Here is a 22,022-nt window from a genome sequence, read left to right on the forward strand (position 1 = left end):
CTGCCGGGGCTGCTGCCTGCTGAGTCCTTTTCCAGCAGGATGACGTCACCCAGCCCCTCTCTACGGAGAACCGCAGTCCCGCAGTCGTGGTCCACTGCTGTTGAAGGCAGTTGCTGTTGTGTGGGAGGTGGGCTCAGGAGGTGGAACAGAGAAAGAAAAAAAAAAAGACACACACACACACACACACACACACACACACACCCCTACCCTCCCAAACACACACACACACACACACACACACAGACCCCTACCCTCCCAAAAACAGTTTAAGGCTAAATTTGAAGATGTGTTACAGCAAAGATATCTTCATTTTTAACTCTAAAGATTGGCAGGCCAAGAGATAAGCCAGTTGGTACTTTCTACAACACTTTTAGGTAAATTGTTTAAGGTAGAGAATAAAAAAACTACAGTGAATTGGCTGTTATTTCAAAAGGACTTTATTAGAAGATGTTATTGTGTTCACTCCGGCAGGCATATGAGAAATTGATTAAATGATTCCTATGTAAAATATTTGTGGGGAAAGTTACTGATGACATAGGCATACTTCTTTTCAAATGCTTCAGGGGGTGATTCTCAGGGCAGTGGCCTGGGATGACCAGAAGAAGCTCCATTACCCTTCCAAAATTTGCCTTGAAATCATCGAGGAGGAGATGCCTTGTTGAAACAGTGTGGGGCTCAGCAAGGAAAGAGAGGTGGACCTTGCAGTCTTAAATTAATGAACTCAACATGGCTTTGGAAAAGGAGATTGGTGGCGTACATTTGAAGGAGATTACTATAACTGTCCAGTAAAGCATTTATGATCCCTAAAGGAACCATAGTTTTGTCCAGCCAGGACAGTAAAGCATTAAGAATCTTTTTGACAGATGAGATATTTAACATTTAGAATAGGTAACAAGAAGTTCTGTTGATTTCTTTGTCAGTATCAAGTTTTTAATGGTCTTTTTCTCTTTTCTGAAGTAACCTGTATAAGACAAGGATTACTTTATGGTTTGTTATACCTTTTCTGTAAAACTACCTAGCCTTTTTCTTTAACTTTAGTTGATTTATTTGGCTTTCTGTTTCTTTAGCTCATCTTTATAATTTGTTCATAGCATTCTCTTTATGATTTTTTTTCAAAAAATTACTAATCTCATTTGTGCCACTTTGTTTTATTCTAAATGGAATCTAGTTAGACATTTGTCTGTTTTATTTTTTTTTTTTCAAAGAGCCAGCTTTTGGTTTTGTTAATCATTTCTACTCTTTCTTTTTGTTGTTGTTTTTTAAAACTTTTATTTGTAAGTAACCTCTACACCCAATGTGGGGCTCAAACTCACAATGTCAAGATCAAGACTCACATGCTCCACCGACTGAGCCAGCCAGGCGCCCCCCCCATTCTTTCTTTATATTTACTTTCTTACTATTTTCTCCTGTCTTAAGTTTATTTGGTATTTTCCTACCATATTAAGTTGAATATTTTCACTAATTTATTATCTTTTTTTTTATAAATGCATTCAAGATCACAAATTTCCCTCTAAATACTGCTTCAGCTATATCCTGCAGATGGTGATCTTTAGTAACTTTCATTAAGTTCAAAGTATTTCATACTTTCTTGATGAAATATTTTAAATTTATTTTTGAGAGAGAGAGGGAGACCCAGAATCTGAAGCAGGCTCCAGGCTCCGAGTTGTCAGCACAGAGCCAGATTCGGGGCTTGAACTCGCAAAGTGCGAAATCATGACCTGAGTCGAAGTCGGATGCTTAACTGACAGAGCCACTCAGGCGATCCTTGATGAATTTTTTTTTAATGCTTATTTATTTTTGAGAGAGAGAGATAGCGTGTGCAAGGTGGGGGAGGGGCAGAGAGAGAGGAAGATAGAGGATTCAAAGTGGGCTCTGTGCTGACAGAAGAGAGCCCAGTATGGGGCTTGGACTCACAAGCCTGGAGATTATGACCTGAGCCAAGGTCAGACACTTAACCAACTGAGCCACCCAGGTACCCCTAAATATTTTGTACTTTCTGATACAAGTTTCTTTTCCCCTTCACTGTGGTTTCCTTTTTTATTAGGCATGCATCTTTAAGTTTCCAGGCATATATTTTTAAGCTATTTACTATTGAGTTCTTATATAATTTCAGAGAATATAGTCTGTATAATTTTAGTGTTACTTTTTTTACACAATTAGTAATTTTTGTTCTCAATAATAGTTAAAAGTAATGACATATTTCATCACTTTCTGTTCTCACCATTGATCATTTATTGTATCCCTTTCTTTCTGGATGATTCCTCCCCTCCCCCCCCTTTTTTCTTTTTTATAATAANTCCCCCCCCCCCCTTTTTTTTTTTTAAAAAAGAGAAGGTCTTTTAGTACTTCTTATAAGATAGGGCCGATAGGTGTAAACTTTCTTAGTCTTTGTACATCTGAAAGTGTTTGACTTTGCATTTACTCTTGAGTGGTAAGTTCAGCTAGTTATAAAATTTGGGGCATGACAATTATTTTCATGCAGTGCTTTAAATCTACTATTCGGTTATCTTCTACATCCCTTGTTGGTAATGAAATATCTGCTATTCATTGTCATTCTTTTGTAGGTTTTAGGATTATCTTTTGTAAATTTTATTTTATTTTTTAATTTTTAATTTTATTTTAGAGAGAGAGCATACAAACAGGAGAGAGGAGCAGAGGGAGAGAGAGAAAGGATCTTAAGCAGACTCCATGCTCAGTGTGGAGCCCAGTGTGAGGCTCGATCTCATGACCCTGGGATCATGACATGAGCTGAAATCAAGAGTCCACTGCTCAACTAACTGAGCCACCAGGCACCCCTGGAGTTATCTTTATGTTTTGAAGTTTCATACAGTATATCTAGGTGTTGGTTTATCTTTATTTATAATGTTTGGTACAAGAATTTAGGTCTTTGTTCAGTGCTGGAAAATTCTCAACCATTGTCTTTTCAGATATCATGTCCTGACATTTTCTGCATCTGACTGTTTACTCTGCCATGTCTATCAAGTGTATATTTGAACCTTACCTCTCATTCTTTCCTTTTTTTATTACTCTTTTATATTATAATCTGAATTTTGTGTAGGTTTCTCACTGTTGTCTTCCAGTTAGTTCATCAGTTCTCTCTTTGTGTGCATTGTAGTTTTTTGTCAGCTACTAAGGGTTTTTAAAATTTGTTTTAATGTCTCTTTCAACTCCAAAATTTCCAGTTGGTTTTTATTTACATCTCTCTGTCATTGTTGCATTTCTACCTGTTTTTGTTTTGCAATTTCTTGTTCCTTTTAAATAAAAAAGAAATTGTAGGGAAATTTGAGTTGATTTGGGGTTGTTTAGGTCTCAAATTCTGTTTACTAACATGAATGACTAAGCACTGACAGAAAATAGACACTAGCATTTTATACATTAAGATATGGTTTATTTAGGTATGATTATTCATTATTATTCTCTTATCTGACCTTTAATAGAGTAAAAGCTTTTAGAACTTTGCAAGAAGCCCTCAAGTGCAACTATGAACATTGGCAGATCTGGGAAAACTACATTCTCACTAGCACTGATGTTGGAGAATTTTCAGAAGCCATTAAAGCTTATCACCGGCTCTTGGACTTACGAGACAAATTCAAAGATATTCAGGTAAGATATTCATATTTTGTCTTTTCAGCTTGTGATTGATGTTAATGCTTGATTATATAATTGTGCTGTTGACTAACTATGTATTTGGTTTTGGTTCTGGTTTCTGGCACAGAGCTCCAGAAACCTTTGGAATTTCCTAAGTGATGACAACTATAAAGGTGTCTTTTGTTGAGTTAATGAGGTGACTTTTGGAAAGCACCTAAGGATGGGGATGGTTGCCAGGGAGTCAACCATGTGATTAGAGGGTTGGAACTTTCAGTCCCATAACCTCCATCCCCCCCTCCCTCCATGACCTCCTAGGAGGGGGGAGATTCTGGAGATTGAATTAAATCACCAATGGCCAGTAATTTAATCAATTTGTCTTTGTGATTAAGTTTCTGTAAAAACCCAGAAATGTGTGGTTTGAAGCGCTTCTGGCTGGTGAACCCCAGGAGGCGTGGGGAGAAGCACCACGCCCTTCCCCACATATTTTGCCCCATGCACCTCTTCCATCTGGCTGTTTCCGAGTTACATCTTTTCAAAATAAACTGATGATCTCCTAAGTAAAATGTTTCTTGGAGTTCTGTGGAGTTCTGTGAACTGCTCCAGCAAACAAACCCGACTCAATGAGGGGGTTGTTGGAACCACTTACAAAGCGCAGGTGACCACCTGGACTTGGGGCTGGCGTCCGAGGTGGGGGGAACAGGAGGGCTCGGCACTTGCATAGGACTCAGACCTCAATCTGTGAGACCTGCTGTTCTCTCCAGGTTGATCGTGTCAGCATTGAGTTTGTAGTGTGCGAAACTCCCCAGCCTGCACACATGTGTGCATGCATGCGCGCACGTACGCACACATGTCAGGATTGGTGACCAGAATCGTCTGACTGATATACATTGTTTCCTTGGCTATACACAGGAAAATTGTGTTGAACACATGTAATCTATAAAACGAGTGTTTTTTCTCTAGCTGAGTATTCTTCATTACGTATGCTGGATCCCTATGTGAAATATGTTTGTGCAGTCACAGACGGAAAGTTACTGTGACTTCGTCAAGCAAATCTGTTATGTGGTTTATGTATACACAGGCGGCTTGCAGGAACAGAAGAGAATGATGTCTGTGTGATGTCCTCGTGGGAGCGGCCCCATTCTCATTTGTTCCCCATTGGACAAGCATTTACCGCATACTTGCAGATGTTTTGAACAATATAGAAATGAAGACTAACGTTTTCTTTGCAGTGTTTAGTGAAATGGTCCTCTTGGTGAGATGGATTCAGAATGGTTGACTCTAACACTGTACAGAAAGTTCTAGACCCTTTGAGAAAAAACGGGAAACTTGAAGCCACTGGGTTTGCCATCCAACAGGATGACATATACAAGATCTTATGGTTTAATTGTAGGTCAAGCCTGTATAAGGCAGGGCTGTGTAGGCGCCTGTGGGTTACAAAATCAGGGTCCTTGAAAATATGACATTTTGCATGAATCAGTACATGCTATTTAAAATGTTGAAGTTGGAATTATGAAAAAACCAAAGTAACATCTAATGTATGATAATACCTCTCTATTTTTATTACCTATTATCTGTACTCCAGCTGTTCCAAAATTTAGCTTTTCTGGGCCCTGTCGTATAGCCCCAGCCCTTGACGTATGCATGGCCTTGCAAGCTCAGCCAAGTTCCCGTAAGGCTCAGGTTCTAGGCCATTCACTTGAAAGATCTTTTGGCTTTGAGTAGAAACATACACCTACTTTTAGGATGTATGTCAACCCCTTTGAATTAGTTTTCTTTTTCTTATACTTTTTTTGTCCTTTATAAATACTGTACCTTGACCTTCCATTATAGAAAGAAGGGACTTGAATTTTATAGATCAACTGAAACGTGAGTGGAGGCATAGCAGAATTTTCCATCCTGGAGAGGATTGGAGCCCTAGCAAATCTGTTCGCATGGTTTCCTGGCAGCCTGATACGTGTCCTGTTGACAGAGCTGAAATTATTGAGGCAGCTCTTTCTCTTCTACACTTAGCCGGTTGACCAAGGGCCCGGATGAGGCTCTGAACAGAGCTCGATATGTCACAGAACCACTGAGGATGGGGCAGAGATTCCAAAGTACTTATCCCTTGTTTACTTCAACTTAATTTTTTCAAAAATCTTTCTTCCCCAGAAAGCATTCTGTAAGCTGTGCCTAAAATCTCAGGGAGAAGGTAAATGATTTACATTGATTGTTTATTCCATTTTGTACTTGAAATAAATTGGTTTTTTTTTCTTTCACATTTTAAAAATGTGCCTAAAACATTCAAATCCAACACCCCTCATTGAGACACCACCACTGGCTCAATTCCAGCGTGCTTTAGAATTACAAACTGTCAGTGCAGGAAGGGCCCATAGAGGAGTCTGGTTGGCTTGGCTGGAGAAACCACACACAGGTGGGAAGGGGGTGTGAAGCCCGGCTCCTGTCCGGACCAGAAGGGTTGCTTCTCTGGTTGCCGTCCTGTGCTCCTGTCCTGCTGCTGTCGCTGCTGGGGATGTCCCATCTTCCTGAATTGTCTTAGAATTGGCTCCTTGGGCAGTCTGACCCCATTAATCTTCCATCACGTGTCTCCAATTTCTCACTGATCTGCTTTTCTTTTGAATGCAAGTGGGATATCCCTTCTGAATCCATATTTTAATTCACTGCAGTCCTTCATATCTGCTAAGGATTAGTAATAGTTGACTTAGCAGACTGGCTTTTTGGATTTTCCTGAGAAAATCCTAATCACTCTTCCATGCTCGGCACCCTTCGAGTTGGTTTTATGTAAGGAGCGCAGCTGGCTAGGTCTAGCCACTCTCCTTCCATGGGAGATGGACTTGGGTGGGTCGGGGTTCATAAGCATTACTTATTTTCCTGTGTTTCCCAAGGCACGTAAAGCAGGTCAGAGTGGGATGTGGTCTAATATTTATTGATGGCTTATTTATCTGGCTTGTGCCAGACACTATTCTAAGCACTTGACAGGGATTAACTCAGTTCTCAGTACAGCCTTATGGGATAGTTTTGCACATTCATGGCCTCTGTTGGACTTTGCAACATATGTATGTATCTTCCCCCCTTTTTAAGAAAATTTTCATTTAATTTATTTTTCTAATTTACATCCAAGTTGGTTAGCATATAGTGCAACAATGATTTCAGGAGTAGATTCCTCAACGTTCCTTACCATTTAGCCCACCCCCCCTCCCACAGCCCCTCCAGTAACCCTCTGTTTGTTCTGCATATTTAAGAGTCACTTATGTTTTTGTCCCCCTCCCTGTTTTTATATTATTTTTGCTTCCCTTCCCTTATATTCATCTGTTTTGTATCTTAAAGTCCTCATATGAGTGAAGTCATATGATATTTGTCTTTCTCTAATTTCACTTAGCATAATACCCTCTAGTTCCATCCACGTAGTTGCAAATGGCATATCTTCCCCCTTGTTTTAAGGAAACTAATGGTATCAAACAAAATAACTGTTCAAAGATTGTTCTGAAAAACTGTTACTTCCACCTCATAAAGAGTTATCAAGTCATCAGGATATTGCTGGTTTTCATTGACTTTAGTGTATCAGTATGCCCGATTGTCTACCTGCCCTGTACCTGACAGGCCTATATTCCAAAAGAAAGGCAAGATGAAAGTGAAACAGTTGCTTGACTGAAGATGATGATTTAGAGTAAAATAGGTTCAGCCTTGATCATTCCAATCTCCTGCAATTAAATTAGCTGGAAATGTGCTGGAGAATATTACTTAGGTTTTTCTTCCATCCCTACGGTTCCTCTGTGACTCCTAGCTTCTTTAGGAGTGTCCTCTCTTCTCTCTCAGGAGGGAAAAAATTCTTGCACATGTCTAAAATAATACTGCTGTGTATGAGTATCTAACAGTGTGGGGAGAGAGGTGACATTTAGAATAATATATTGGTAGTCACAGTAGCAGATACCAAGGAGAAAACTCTGGCAAAACTAATCTGAGTTTAGTTAGTCGATTCTGAAGATAAAACTTTCAGTTGTTGATTTGGTTTGTTGTATACTGAATCTATGTCATTGGAACTGTAAGAACACATGCTCAGAAATCTTTCAGAAACCTTTTCTAAGAAATAGTAGACTCACATAATAGTTTTTTATTCTGGGGAATTCTGGGCAGTTCTCAGTCAATACAATTTGTTTTGAAGTAAAAATGTATTTTTCTTAAGTTTTTACTGAAGAACTAAAGAGGAAGCAAAGCTTAATGTATAACAGAGGATTACTTTTTTCCCCTTCAATTTATATATAGCCTCAGTTCTGAATGCACAGAGACACATTTTTCAGAAAAGGGGAAAAGTCTTAAAAAAAAAAAACAACAAAACTTTTCCTGACATGAATTGAGATTTTTTTTTTTTTAATGTTTTTATGTTTATTTATTTGAGAGAGAGCGGGAGACAGAGTGTGAGCAGAGGGAGGGGCAGAGACAGAGGGAGACATAGAATCTGACATAGAGGCTCCAGGCTCTGAGCTGTCGGTACAGAGTCTGATGCAGGGCTCAATTGGCCACTTAACCGACGGAGCCACCCAGACGCCCCTGAGATGCTTTGATTGAACTTTTATCTTAGATTTTTCAAACATATTTCGGTAATCTTGGAGCTTTTCACTCCTTCCAGCAAATCTAATTATTAGGAATTTGTACCCATGGAAGAATCATGTTCTGATTTCCATTTAAAATGTTCTGATCCTGAATTTAAGTGAAAATGTTTTGGTTTTCTAGAGAAAATTATTTGCATTTTGTTTAACTTTATGGCCAGCTAAACAACAAGTGTTGGCAAGGATATGGAGGATAAGGATAAGGACATGCACTGCTGGTGGGAATGCAAACTGGTGCAGCCATTGTGGAAAACAGTATGGAGGTTCCTCAAAAAAACTCAAAAAAGAACTAGCCTGCGATCCAGTAATCACGCCACCGGGTGTGTGCCCTAAGGATACGAAAATGCCGATTTGAAGGGATACATGCAACAGTGTTTATTGCAGCATTATTTACAACAGCGAAATTACGGAAGCAACCCAAATGCCCATCAGTAGATGAATGGGTAAAGAAGAGGTGGTATATGTATACACAATGGAATACAATTCAGCCATAAAAGGAATGAAGTCCTGCCATTTGCAACAACATGGATGGAGCTAGAATGTATTATGCTAAGTGAAATAGCCAGTCACAGAAAGACAAATACCATATGATTTCACTCATGTGTGGAATTTAAGAAACAAAACACATGAACAAAGGAAAAAAAAGAGAGAGAGACAAATCAAAAAACAAACTCTTCACTATAGAGAACGAACCGATGGTTAGGAGAGGGGAGGTGGGTGGGAGGATGGGTGAAATAGAGGAAGGGGATTAAGAGCCCACTTACCCGTGATGAGCACTGTAACATATGGGGCTGTTGAATCACTGTATTGTACACCTGAAACTATGTATGTTAATCACAGTGGAATTCAAGTAAGTTTAAATAATCTATGGCTGGCTGGTATTTTATCTCTTTTTCCTCTAATTCTTCCTTTGTTCCTCAAAGTCAGAATATGAAACAGACTTCCTATTGTACAGTAGTATTTCATCTGTGTATGCATAGTTCAGTGAGTTTGAAATTAGTTTCTATAAAAGTTCAGTGTTTTTAGAAACAATTAATGGCAGCTTTGGGCTTCCTGAGACTTCCCACTGCCCCACACGGGGGCACCAAGAACCACACCTGTTGTGAGAAATAGTGCTTGTAAACAAAGCACTTTGAGGTTATTATTTTTTTTAATGTTTGTTTATTTTGAGAGAGAAAGAGAGCTTGTGCTTGTGCACACCTGGTGGGGGGAGGCGGAGAGAGAGAGGGAGAGAGAGACTCCCGAGCAAGCTCATGTCTCTCAGCGCAAAGTCTGACACAGGGTTCAGTTCCCATGACCATGACATCCTGACCTGAGGTGAAATCAAGAGTCAGACGCTTAACAAACCGAGCCATCCAGGCATCCCTAAACAAAGCACTTTGAATAGCATTTTTGAAGATGTCAGATCTTAAGGCTGTTTGCTTAATTTTTACATTTGGATTTAGAGACAGATCACTGAGAACATAACATCTAGACACAACGAGCGACTTGCTCAGGTCAAATTATCATCTGTAGCACCATATTGGAGTAGCCACAGTGAGATCATGTGTCAGGACCTGCTAATAGCTTTCCTTAGAAGTAAGTGCCTTAGAATGCTGCTGGCAATATTCAGTGTCTGGTGGGTGGGGGTAGAATCGCTCTGCAGTGATGTAATCATCATAGAAGGAACGTCCTGATGGCTAGTGATGGGCTCAGTCCTATTTAGCTTCATAGAATATTTCCGTCTGTCATCATGCTTTATTACAACCAGTCAGCGTGGACCAATACAATTGATAGATTGTCTGGAATATTTTTATCTTGGCAAAAAGATTTTACTTAATTTGACTCTGAAAGTTTGGTAACAGGTGTCTTTCAAAAAAACTCTGATATTCTTATATTTGACACTACCTGACCTCATTCTATTTTAGTTTGCTTTAAAAGTTTTTTAATTTATTTTTTCTATTTCTGTATATAATGTGACTATTGTCAATTAAATTGTTTCTTTTGTATATGTGTGTTCATGTGTAAATTTATACTCCTTTTAATACAGACATAGGATAAATTAGTTACAAATTATTCTGCATTTTTCAGGATTTGTAGTAAAGGAAGGTTTTCTCTCTATATCTTTTCTCCTTTTTCTCTCTGTGCCCCAATTTTGACTAATGCATAGACTAGTAAAACTTAGAAATGCATTTCTATCATAGTACATATTTATATTTATGTCTAGATCATATATATATTTTTAGTTACCGTAAAACAAAATTTCACATCCTGCATAATTAGTCTCTGTTTAGTTTTCCATGTATTTACTATTGTGAATAATGCCATCAGTATCCTTGTAGATAAAGCCTGTGTATAGCCGTACTTCTTTCCCAGGGTAAATTCTAATGTTGGTTTGTTAGTTTTCTTTTTTTTTTTTTTCTTTTTCTCCTCCTACTCCTCCCCTCCCGCCTCTTTCTTTGATGACTGGGGCAATCATTTTGGGAAAAGAATTTAAGTATTGCAGTATTACACCCCACTTGCTATTTATAAATGGAAGAGGAAGGAAAGGGGATTAACATATATTAAGTGCTTGCTATGTTTCTGGCACTTAACATGGTTATCTGTTACAGGGTACTCAGTGCTTGAGGCGGATACTAAATATTTCCCATTTTCCAGCTGATGAATGTGAAACATAGGGAAATTATATAACTTGGCCCATCATATAGCTAGTAGGAACCAGACAGGAATCACATTTAGGAGTGCCTGTTTTTCTCATTTGTGTCATGCCTTGAAGTCTATGGGATGACATATTAAGAAACACATTTCCACATTATTTTGGTGAGTATGTGAACTATAGAGAACAAAGTTTTTTTAATTGGGGTGTAATTTACATGTATTAAAATTTATGGATCTTGAGTGTTAGTTGATGTATATGGATCATTTATATGTTCTTACATAACTACCACCCATAACAGGTGTGGAACATTTTCGTTCTCTTATGCCCCTTTCTCGTCACTTGCCCCACCACCCTTTCCCCCCAAGCCAGGCAACTGCTTTCTGCACCATGGTTCAGATTTGCTTTTTCTTAAATGTCCGATACAGAGAATTGTACACTATGTGTTCTTGTATATACTGATGTTGTTCTTTGTGTGGATTTCCGTGCAGGGCTTTGTTCAGGAAGGGGGGGAGGTGGTGGTGATGTGCAGTGGGGCAGCCAGCCAACCAAACAAATCTTGGAGCGAGTGGTGGCTAGGTATTACCTGAGAGAAAAGAGGGGAGGGAGTGGATATATTTTATTTAAATTATATCTGTAAAGTAGGAATTATCTCCATTTGCTTGCTGAGGTGTCTGAGGCTCTGCAAGGTAAGCTAATAAGGCTGGTGTTTCATAACTAGCAAGTGGTAGGAAAGCCAAGACTTGAAGCCTAAAGTTTTGGCTGTTTAACCTCAAGCCTGTGCATGCCTTTTCCACATTGTAAGGACTTTTTTTTTCCTTAAGAAGGAAAAAAAACAAATATTAAACTGCCTACCTCACTGTGATAACTGAGGCTTGGGGAAGCCAAGGGTCAGGGTTATCAGGCCAGGAAACAGCAAGTTCTTTAAAGAGCTCCCAAGTGGAGCAAGGAGGTAGCCAAGCTGGGAGGAGGAAAATGGCTTCATTCCTGGCCTGGAGCCCTCCTGGACCAAAGGCAGTCCCATTCCTTCCTGCTTTGAAGACCACCAGAATTCAGAAGGCCAACACCTTGTGCTCTGGGCCAAGATTTTGGTGAGACTTGGCCAAGGACTCCAAGCCTAGTGTTGGGGAAAGGGATAGTTAGGCTTTTCTCTATGTGGGGATTCTTCAGCCTGTACAGTGGAATTACTCTGCCTCCGTGTGAGGAAGTAGGCCCTGTCTTCAGGAACTGGAGGTGGCCCACCAAGTCATTCTCTGCTTGCTGTGTCCTCTCGGAATGGTCTGGGATGGAGGTGAGAAAGAGGCCAAGGAGAGAGAATGAAATGAAAGTTCTGCATCGCCTAAATGAATGAGAGATGTGGGCGAGGAATTAAGAGGTCATTGCGGGGCGTCTGTGGCATAGCATTGGTTTGTGTAGGATGTGAGGAGCCACAGGGCTGTTTATACTGATTAAGATGAAATCCGTCTAACAATCCAGGCTTCAAAAATACACGTAGATTATTTTATGATACACCAAATGAATTCCAAATGGACTAACTATATGTGCAGTATTTTTTCATCTCATAAAAAAAATCAGGAGTAGAAGTGGATACTTCCCAAATTTTCTGGAATTTAAAGCAATAAAAGAAAACTTGAAAGAATTTTTATGACCACATTTAAAAAGTATGTGACAGAATATTTGCAACAAGAAGGAAAGATAAAAAGCTAATAATATGCTTATTATATAAAGAATTAACATCTGCCACAGGAATGAAATGTGACAGAACAGAGGATTCAGAAACAGACTCAAGTAAGTACGAGAATTTAGTCCATGATAAAGATGACATTTTTAAAATCTGTGAGATAAAAATAGAATTTTCAATATGTATTGGAATGGCTGGCCAAGCGTTTGGGACCCAAACCAAGGCTCTGCTTCACTGCTTAAACCAAAATAAATTCAAATGGATAAAATATTTATATTGAAATGCCTTGAGAAACAGGATTACGTTGTAGATGAGAGCATAGGTTCTGGAGTTAGGGCGTCTGGGTCTGCAGCCTGCCTCTGCCGATCACTAGCCATGGGACCTTGGGGAATTAGTCACTTTCATAAGATGGGGGTGATAGTAGTGCCCGCCTCCTGAGGATTGTTGTGAGGATGAAGTAAGTTAATACACATAAAGGGTTTGGACCAGTGCTTGGCTCATGCAGGTGTTATAAGTGTAGCTGCTGTCATCATCATCATCATCATCAACATCATCAAAGAAGTTAAAACCATAAAGGCACTAAAAGAAAATAATGGTAAATATTTTATAGGCTTAGGTTTGGAGAGACTACTTTTGATCATACCACAAAAGCCACACTCCAGTAAGGAAAAGCTTGAGAGATTTGGTATTTGAAGCTTCTATACCAGGGGAAAGAACGCCATCTGAGTGGGGTGCTAGAAGTCGCTTTCCCTAGAAGGGACAGCCATTCATGGAGTGCTTCCTGAACCGACACTGGAAGATGATTAGTAGAACCTGGGTAGGTGCGCTGGGGAGAGGCTGTCTCAATGATCTCAGTGGTGTCTGGGTCTTTCTACTTAAAACTGCTGGATTTGTAGCCTGCGGCTACTGTAACAAATGACCTCAAACTCAGTGTCTTCAAACAAGAGAAATATATCCTCGCCATTCAGTTCTGGAGGCTAGAAGTGAGAAATAAGGATATTGGCGAGTCCGTGCTCCCCCTGAAGGCCGTGGGGGACGATCTTCCTATCAGGAGCTCCTGGCGCCTCCTTGGATTGTGTTGGTATCGCTCCCGTCTATCCCTCTTCCCTCACCTCTGCACCACATTTTCTCCTCTCCTCCTCTTAAAACAACACTGGTCATTGGATTTAGGGCACACCCTACACTGGTATAACCTTTTTTTAAACCCGAACCCTGGTATAACCTCATCATAACTAATTATGTCTGCAAAGACCCTGTTTCCAAATCAGGTCACATTGTGAAGTTCTGTTTAGACATGAATTTAGGGAGGACACAGATTTAGCACAGCTGTCCCACCACAACTGTTAGGCTCCTTTTCAGAGAGAAAGCAGTGCCTCTGAGGTTGGTAAAGATGGGGGGTGCACCCAGCACACACCTCGTTGGTAGCTATAGTGATAGCAGAGGTGACATGCACAGACGTACACCACTGGAAAGCCAGAGAGGCTGCCACAAATCGTACGAAGGTCTTGTCTTTAGCAAACAATGCCAGATGTCTGAACATCTAGAAGTGACAAAAGAGATCGTAAGAAGAGGGAGGGAGTTGATAGAAAACTGATAAAGCTTTTCAAATAGAACATAGTCATATGCAATATTGACAGAGAAGACTGGAATCCCATGCCATGGTGAACACAGTAGGATTTCTCTTATTTTTAAATTGTCCAAGTCTCGTGTGGTTAACATACAGTGTTATGTCACTTTCAGTCGAACAGTATAGTGATTCGGCACTTCCATACATCACCCAGTGCCCATCACAGCAAGTGACCTCCTTGATCCCCATCACCTATTTCACACATCCCCCACCCACATCCCCTGGGGTAATTGCCAGTTCTCTATAGTTAAGAGTCTTGGTTTGTCTCTCTCTCTCTCTCTCTCTCTCTCTCTCTCTCTCTCTTTCTCTCTTTCTCTTTCTCTCTTTCTCTCTCTCCTCTCTCTCTCTCTCTCTCTCTCTCACACACACACACACACACACACACAAACTAGGATTTCTAAGAAGGATGCATTGTTAGGCTTCAGGAGATCACGATATGTTCTGCAGCACTGTGAAAACGACTGGTGTGAGTGGAGAGGCTTCCAGATTCTCATTAGATCCGCACGGGTGTCCAGAATCCCAAGGAAGTAAACACAGACTAAAAGTATCTACTGAAGAGGTAGAGTGTTGGGATTTGTTTTCAGATAAAGTCTTGTTAGTCCTCTCTTCGCGTCACCATGATTAAAATATACCTCTGTAACTTGTGTTCCGTTACAGGTGGGAAGATACTGCTGAATGCACGTATCTGTTGCTCTAGTTTTGAATGTCCACAGTGTTGCCCCACACATTCGCATTCCAGGCACACTCCCTTCCTCCCCACTCCCCACGCCGTTTCTCTGTGGCTCCTTAGCTCGGGAGGAGCGTCTTTCCACATGGCCTCCTCTTCCCCCACACCGGCCTCTTTGGAACCCGTGCAGGTTAGGCCTTGTCTCCCCCAGGCTGCCGAACCCTGCTGTTGTCACGTGCATTCTACCCCTTCCTGGGGACACTCGTCAGTCCTCAGGTTCTTCAGCCTGTCAGCAGTGTTTCCCGCCACAGCTCTCGCTCCCTCCTCAAAATGCTTCCTTCGCCTGGCTTCCAGAATTTTACAGTTCTTACCGGCTGTGGCTTCTTGGTCTCATCTGCACACCTCCGTTCTCTGTGACAGCCGCTCCAGGCTCAGTCCTCACCCTGACCTCTTCCCCGTTTATGCTGCTACCCCTGGCGTCGCACCGTCGCCTTGGTTTTCCTTCTTCTCTTTCTGACGGTATGGATTATGAAAACAAGGTACAAAGTTTTCTTCCATGTGACCCTTTAATTCTTTATCACATAGGCCCTTCATTTTGTTCATTTCATTATGGTTGCGCTTTTCAGATGTCTTCATTTCTTCTCCATCCCTCCCCTGGTGACTGACACCGGCTTTGCACAGGTGATGTGTGCCGGCAGGAGGACCTGATGCAAGCCGAGGACCCAAGTGGTGTCCTTTCTCATGAGTCTGGGCCCTAGGGGAATCTCACCCCTTGGGTGCACCTCACCACTGCCCCCTCCCACCACCACCAAGTAGCCTGGCTCCTCGGGAAACTTCCCTTTTGTCTATCAGGTGCTGCTTTCTTCCAGTGCCCACGTTCCTGAGGAACCCTCTAACCTCAGCAGGTGGGGGGCCAGCCAGGCCACTGGGGCCTGTTGCTCTCCGCTTCCCACCCTGGCCAGGCCCTCTGCCCTGCCGTACCCCCTGGCCCTGCGCTTGCCCTGGGCTGGCGCTGCGGCATGTCCGTCTCTCTGGGCCGGCTGGTAGAGCAGCTCACCTGTGAATCATGGCACCTGGCACTCTTCCGCCCTCGGCTGCCCTTCGCCGCCATACCAGCCCCAGCCAGTTGCTGTCTCCCAGGGTTTATTGCGTGTTTGCTGTTTCTGCCTCCGATTCATCAACTTTCTACTTTCATAAGCGATGTATAGACTTGGGGTTCAGAAAGAGGAGCTAGTAATGGGTTAGTCCATCAGCTTGTGGGCTATGTAACTTCCGAAATGATTAACAGTAAAGTTGTTTTCATGTTGGAAAAAAATGAGTTCAGTAAAAATTAAGAAAATGTTTAAATATCTTATTAAAAGGAAATAAGTTTACTTAGCAAACAGTTGGAAAGAGATTTAAGTTCACTAACAATAAAAGAAATAGAATTCAGTATAATAGCTGCATATACCTTTGGTAGGACAAAGTACCAGGATTTAAAAAGTAATAATACAGCCAGCGCTGGTAATACACAGTGAAATATGCATTTTCATATACCACAGATAGGCATCTCATTTGATTTAGCCTTTTTAGAAAGTATCACACTTACCTCCAGAATCTTAAAGTGTTCATTCCCTCGATTCCATAATACTTTTCCTGGAATCCTTGTGTTTTGGGGTTGTTTTTTTTTTTAGATTTTTAATTTTTTCGGTAATCTCTACCCCCAACATGGCTCAAGCTCAGCCTCGAGATCAAGAGTCACAGGCTCCGCTGACTGAGCGAGCCAGGCGCCCCTGTTCCTGGAATTCCAACCTAAGGAAAGTCTCCATGTGGAAAAAAACTTCGGGCACAAAGATAGGCATTGAGGTGTTACTTATAGTAATAATAACAACACTGGCAGCCACGGAAGCAGCCTATTTATCTGACTGCAGGGAAATTGTTAAATAGACTACAGTCTGTCAACCCAGTGGAATATTTTGAATCTGTTAAAAAGTAATCTGTTTTGAAGAGTATATGAAAACACGAAAATATACTATGACATACTGTTAAGTGAAACAGGTAAGATAAGGCAGTTTACATAGTATTAAAAATTTACACATAGTGAAAAAAAATTAGAAGAAATTCACCTCCATGTTAGTAGTGCTCATATTTGAGAATTTTATTTTCTCTTTTTATTTTTTATTGGCTCTGATGTCTTGAGGGAAAAAAACAATAAATAAAAAATAAAACTACAAAAACCTGTTTGGTTTTGGTTGATTCAAGATTTGGCAAAGAAGGGGTGCCTAGGTGGCTCAGTTAAGGCTCCAACTTCAGCTCAGGTCGTAATCTCATGGTTCGTGAGTTCGAGCCCACATCGGGCTCCATGCTGACAGCCCAGAGCCTGAGGCCTGCTTTGAGTTCTGTCTCTCCATCTCTCTGCCCCTCCCCCACTCATTCTCTCTCTCTCTCTCTCTCTCTCTCTCTCTCTCTCTCTCTCAAAAAAAATTAAAAGATTTGGCAAAGAAATGATAATGAAGTGATCAAAGTTAGTAGTACACATATTTCATAAAAGAGAAATTTTTCCAGTGTAAAAGAATTTATTATTAGAAAGGTAGAAATAACAGAGGAGTAAGGAGCTATGCTTTGTAAATTAACCCAGTGAATGTTTGAGAGCAGGATCCAGGACTAGGACTTCAGGTTCACCCCCAGGTATGTGGCCTTGGACGAGTTACTTGACTTGTCTGTGCTCCGGTTTCTTCATCTGCAGAGTGCAGATAACAAGAGGACCTTCTTCACAACACTGTTAGGAGGATTAGGTGTGTGTGTAGAGGCCCTGGTGCTCACATATGCTCATATTCTTTCTCTGTCTCTCACACACATATATGGAGAGTGTTATCTACCATTGTCATTGTCTTCTCCATCAAAGCTCAGGAGCCAACTATCACTGGTGTTCAAATCCCCTGTCTGCACCTCATTTGCTAGGGGTACAGAGAAGGTACATTTGCCTCTCTTGCCTGAGTGTATTTGTAAAGTGGGGATAGTAGAGTCCCTGTGTCCTGGGGTGCTGTGAGACCGCAGTGAGATCAGGTTGGTCATGTGCTTAGCACATAGTGATGCCTACAGCAGAGACAGTGGGGAGGTCTTGAGAGCCAGTGCCACGTGGTAGATTCTGTTTTTCTTACATCTGTTTTGAACCATAAGGAAATTTAGGGGCACATGGCAAGTGAGTTAACTGTGAGCGGTTTGCTTCCACTTCTGATGTAAGAAAGTTGAGGATCAATGATAATCATAATAGCTTATAGGAGTCTATTGGTTTACGGTTTTGAAGCTCTTTACATGCATGTTGACTCCTTGATACAACAGTTCTGTAATGTAATAGGCAGAAGACCTGGCCTCATTACTGCTGTTCACCAGTGTTGTGGTTGTGCCCCCTTATTTTAGGTGGACTTTAGTAACTGATTCTGTGTATCTTCCTGTTTACTCTAGATCTAGCTGGTCTTGAATACTTAGTGTTTTAGGTAGATGGTACGTCTAGTACTTTGGACATAAAGTTCTTTGTCCTTTTCTTTTCTCCACTTGAGCATCCCATTCAAGTGGCCATGTCTTGTATTCTGTTTCCCCAAGAATTGTTCCATCTCTAAATTCTAACACTTCAATATTCTATTTTTCAGCCACTTATTACATACTTAATAATTTATTGTTTTTACCAGTTACTTAACTGACTGAGCCACCCAGGCGCCTGTTTTTACCAGTTACTAATAATTTATTCTTAATAGTTACATATCTAGTTAGGTTACATTTACTTGTTTAACTTTTTTTTTCATTTTTTAAAATGTTTTATTTATTTTTTAGAGAGAGAGAGAGAGAGACAACGTGAGCAGAGGAGAGTCAAAGAAAGAGGGAGACACAGAATCCGAAGACAGGTTCCAAGCTCTGAGCTATCAGCACAGAGCCTGACACGGGGCTTGAACCCACAAACGTGAGATCATGACCTGAGCCAAAGTCAGATGCTTAACTGACTGAGCAACCCAGGCACCCCGTTTTTTTTCATTTTTGATTATGCGAAGTTTTATAATGCTGGTAAACGTCATAGACTACCCAAGAGGAAATTGTATTGTTTGGTGATTCATTTAATCGGAGAAATTCTATTGTAGTAACCTTTGCTGCTTTTTTTTTAAACTGATTTATTTGAGAGAGAGAGAACATGTGCATGTGAGCAGGAGAAGGGCAGAGAGAGAAAGAGGGAGACAGAGAATCCCAAGCAGGCTCCGTGCCGTTAGCACAGAGCCTGATGTGGGGCTCGAACCCATGAATTGTAAGATCATGACCTGAGCTGAAATCAAGAATCAGACACTTAACCAACTGAGCCACCAAGGTGCCCCCACCTTTGTTCCTTTTAAATTACAAATACTTACTTCTTTCCTTTTCTTCCTTTTAATACATATTTACTTTCTAAAGACGAGTTTGAATATGTTAAAAGTTACTGTTTTTGTAGTCCGTCTGGATAAATAGAATATTTTTCTCACTAGTTAGTTTGAGGAAAATGGTGCTATTTGTAAAATTAATGATTTCTTAAAAATAATTCTGTTATCACTCTAAGACCACTTTTTAAGATTACAAATTAACCCCATTTGTTAATAGATTAAAAAAATTTTTTTAATGTTTATTTACTTTTGAGAGACAGAAACAGAGTGCAAGTGGGGGAGGGGCAGAGAGAGAAGGAGAAACAGAATCCAAAATAGGCTCCAAGCTCCGAGCTGTCAGCACAGAGCCCGATGTGGGGCTCAAATCCACAGACTGCGAGATCATGACCTGAGCCGAAGTCTGATGCTCAACAGACTGAGCCACCCAGGAGCCCCTCCATTTGTTAGTGGATTTTAATAACTCTGTTTTTTCTCTTTAGTGCATGGGACTTTCTTAATTGCAGGAAATAACTTTTTATTTAATGGTTTGTTAAAGTATAGTATACATATAGAAAGCTATACAGATCGTAAGTAAACATAAGAATTTTCATGAAGGGAGCACACTTGTGTCACCAGCCCCTGGAGCAGGAGTCAGATCATTACCAGCTCTCCCAAAGCCCTCAGCAGCCCCCTTTTAGTCACTAACTGTCTCCTTCCCCCTGCCAAGGATATACATTCAAAGTAAAATCTAATAAATGAATATTCATGTTACCATCATTTTTTGTTTCCTCTTTTCCAATCTTTGAATGTGTTTATTTTTGCCTTTTCTCTGTTTTTAAGTTAAAATTTAAGTTTATTAAAATAACACATACAGCTATATGAAATAAATAGTAGTAAAAGGCTTATAACAAAATGTAGCAATTTCCTGTTCTTCCCTTTCTAGTCAAGATCCTACTCCCCAAAGGAGTACATAGTATTTAGTATATGCTACTAGTATTCTTTTTGCCATTTGCACATTTCCATATTTTATAATATAGTTATATACTGCTACTTTTATTAACCAAATTTAGGTATTATCTGTTGACTTCCTATTATAGTTAAGCAAGGACTTAACTTCCTTATATCAGCATCTCTGCTACTTCTTTTATCTTAATATATTTACATTAAATTCTTTGGTTAAATGAATATTCTCTGCATTTTTAATATAATTTATTGTGAAATTGGCTTCCATATAACACCCAGTGTTCATCCCAACAAGTGCCCTCCTCAGTGCTCATCACCCACTTTCATGCTTTACATATAAAATTCAAAATATTATAGGATACTGTGACTGATGGGTTATTTTTGCTTTTTGTTTTTTGTGATATTAATAATTGTCTTGGTTTTCATGTTTTTCTATCTCTTTGTACCCTCTTGTCTGAAATCATAATGTCTCCTTTCTTCTGGTTTTTGGTCTGGATACAATCACCAGCCCTTGTTATCGCTAAATCCAGTGGATCTTCCAGCCCTAGGCTTTTGTAGATGTGCTCTCCTTGTTACTTCCTCCTTCCTTAGTTTCCAAAACATCACTTTCTCCTGTTTTTCTGAACACTCCTCGTCAGTCTCGCTCATCCATAGACCCCTGTTCAACCTCCCTTAAGTGTGCATTCCTCAAGATTCTGTCTGGGAGTACCTGGGTGGCTCAGTCGGTTGGGCATCTGACTCTTGACTTCGGTTCAGGTCATGGTCTCACAGTTCGTAGGTTCAAGCCCCACATGGGCTCTGTGCTGACAGTGTGCCATCTGCTTGAGATTCTCTCTCTCCCTCTCTCTGCCCCTCCCCTGCTTGTGCACACTTTCTCTCTCAAAATAAATAAGTGAACTTAAAAAAGAAAGATTCTATCTATAATCTGATTCTTACGCAAAAGAATCTCTTCAGGCAGTATCTGCCATGGCCATGACTGAAGTCTTTTATCTGTTCCTGCTTACAGAACTTTCTTCTAAGCTCCAGATCCAGCCATATATCTGGCCATTGAACATACAGGTGGAGAGACTATGAAGACGGTTGTCATTGTTTCCACTCGTGTTCAAGGTCCCACTCCCTTCTTGTGACATCTGCATATGAATTGTGTAGAGGCTTTGGTATCTGCCTGTCTATAGTTCCCTTCGCCCTACCCTGCTCCTGTTTACATAGACATGCCACTTCCTTACCCTTTACCGTTCCCTTCACACACCACCAAATACACACATACTCTCTCTCTCTCTCTTCTCCGACTTTCCCCCTCTCAAACACATGCACTGCCACTCTCCATTTTGATTGGCAAGAAGGCTAAAAATTTTCTCTCCCCCGTTGTCTCCTCATGTATGTAAAGTGGGGAGATGGAATATTGGGCCAGTTGTCAGATCCTAGAGAAAGCAAAGTGTTTTACTAATTTAGTATGCTTCATTTGTATTTGATAGTGACCACTTTAATAGACCATCCCTTTTAAAACGTGTTAATTCTTTTTTTTTTTTTTTTACAAATAGTTTATTGTCAAATTAGTTTCNAAAACGTGTTAATTCTTGAAATGTTTAAAAAATGATCACTTGATAGTAGTGCATATAATAGTAGTTCATATAGTCTCTTCTCCGTAGCTCCTTTCAGATTTAAAGCCATGAATAGGATTATAATATGAATTTTATTACTTTCAGAATTAAAACTACACATTTGGAATAGTAGTGTGAATTTACAAGTGGAGATCTTATCCAAACAAGAAGGAAAAAGCACACCTAAATGTTCTCCTGTCCAGTTTTTTGCTATGTATTATTAGGACCATAGTCTGAGCTTACATTCCTAAAAGCTACAGTGTCCATCAGATCATTCAGAGAGAGCACTCACTCA

The 22,022-nt window shown here is 40.4% G+C and overlaps 1 protein-coding gene across 2 annotated transcripts in view; it reads left to right on the forward strand.

Annotated features, from left to right (window-relative positions):
* Nucleotides 1-22,022, forward strand: part of TTC27 (tetratricopeptide repeat domain 27) — a 186,065-nt gene that overhangs the window by 152,347 nt on the left and 11,696 nt on the right. For both annotated transcript variants that reach the window (XR_013337240.1, XM_077772789.1), the window contains exon 16: nt 3,438-3,603. Coding sequence is in view for 1 of the 2 variants with exons in the window: in XM_077772789.1 (XP_077628915.1) it covers nt 3,438-3,603 (166 nt within the window). In the remaining variant the exon portion in view is untranslated. The remainder of the gene's footprint in view (nt 1-3,437; nt 3,604-22,022) is intronic.

The sequence above is a fragment of the Crocuta crocuta genome, unplaced genomic scaffold (genome assembly GCF_008692635.1).
Source record: "Crocuta crocuta isolate KB4526 unplaced genomic scaffold, BGI_CrCroc_1.0 scaffold363, whole genome shotgun sequence".
Taxonomy (NCBI): Eukaryota; Metazoa; Chordata; class Mammalia; order Carnivora; family Hyaenidae; genus Crocuta; species Crocuta crocuta.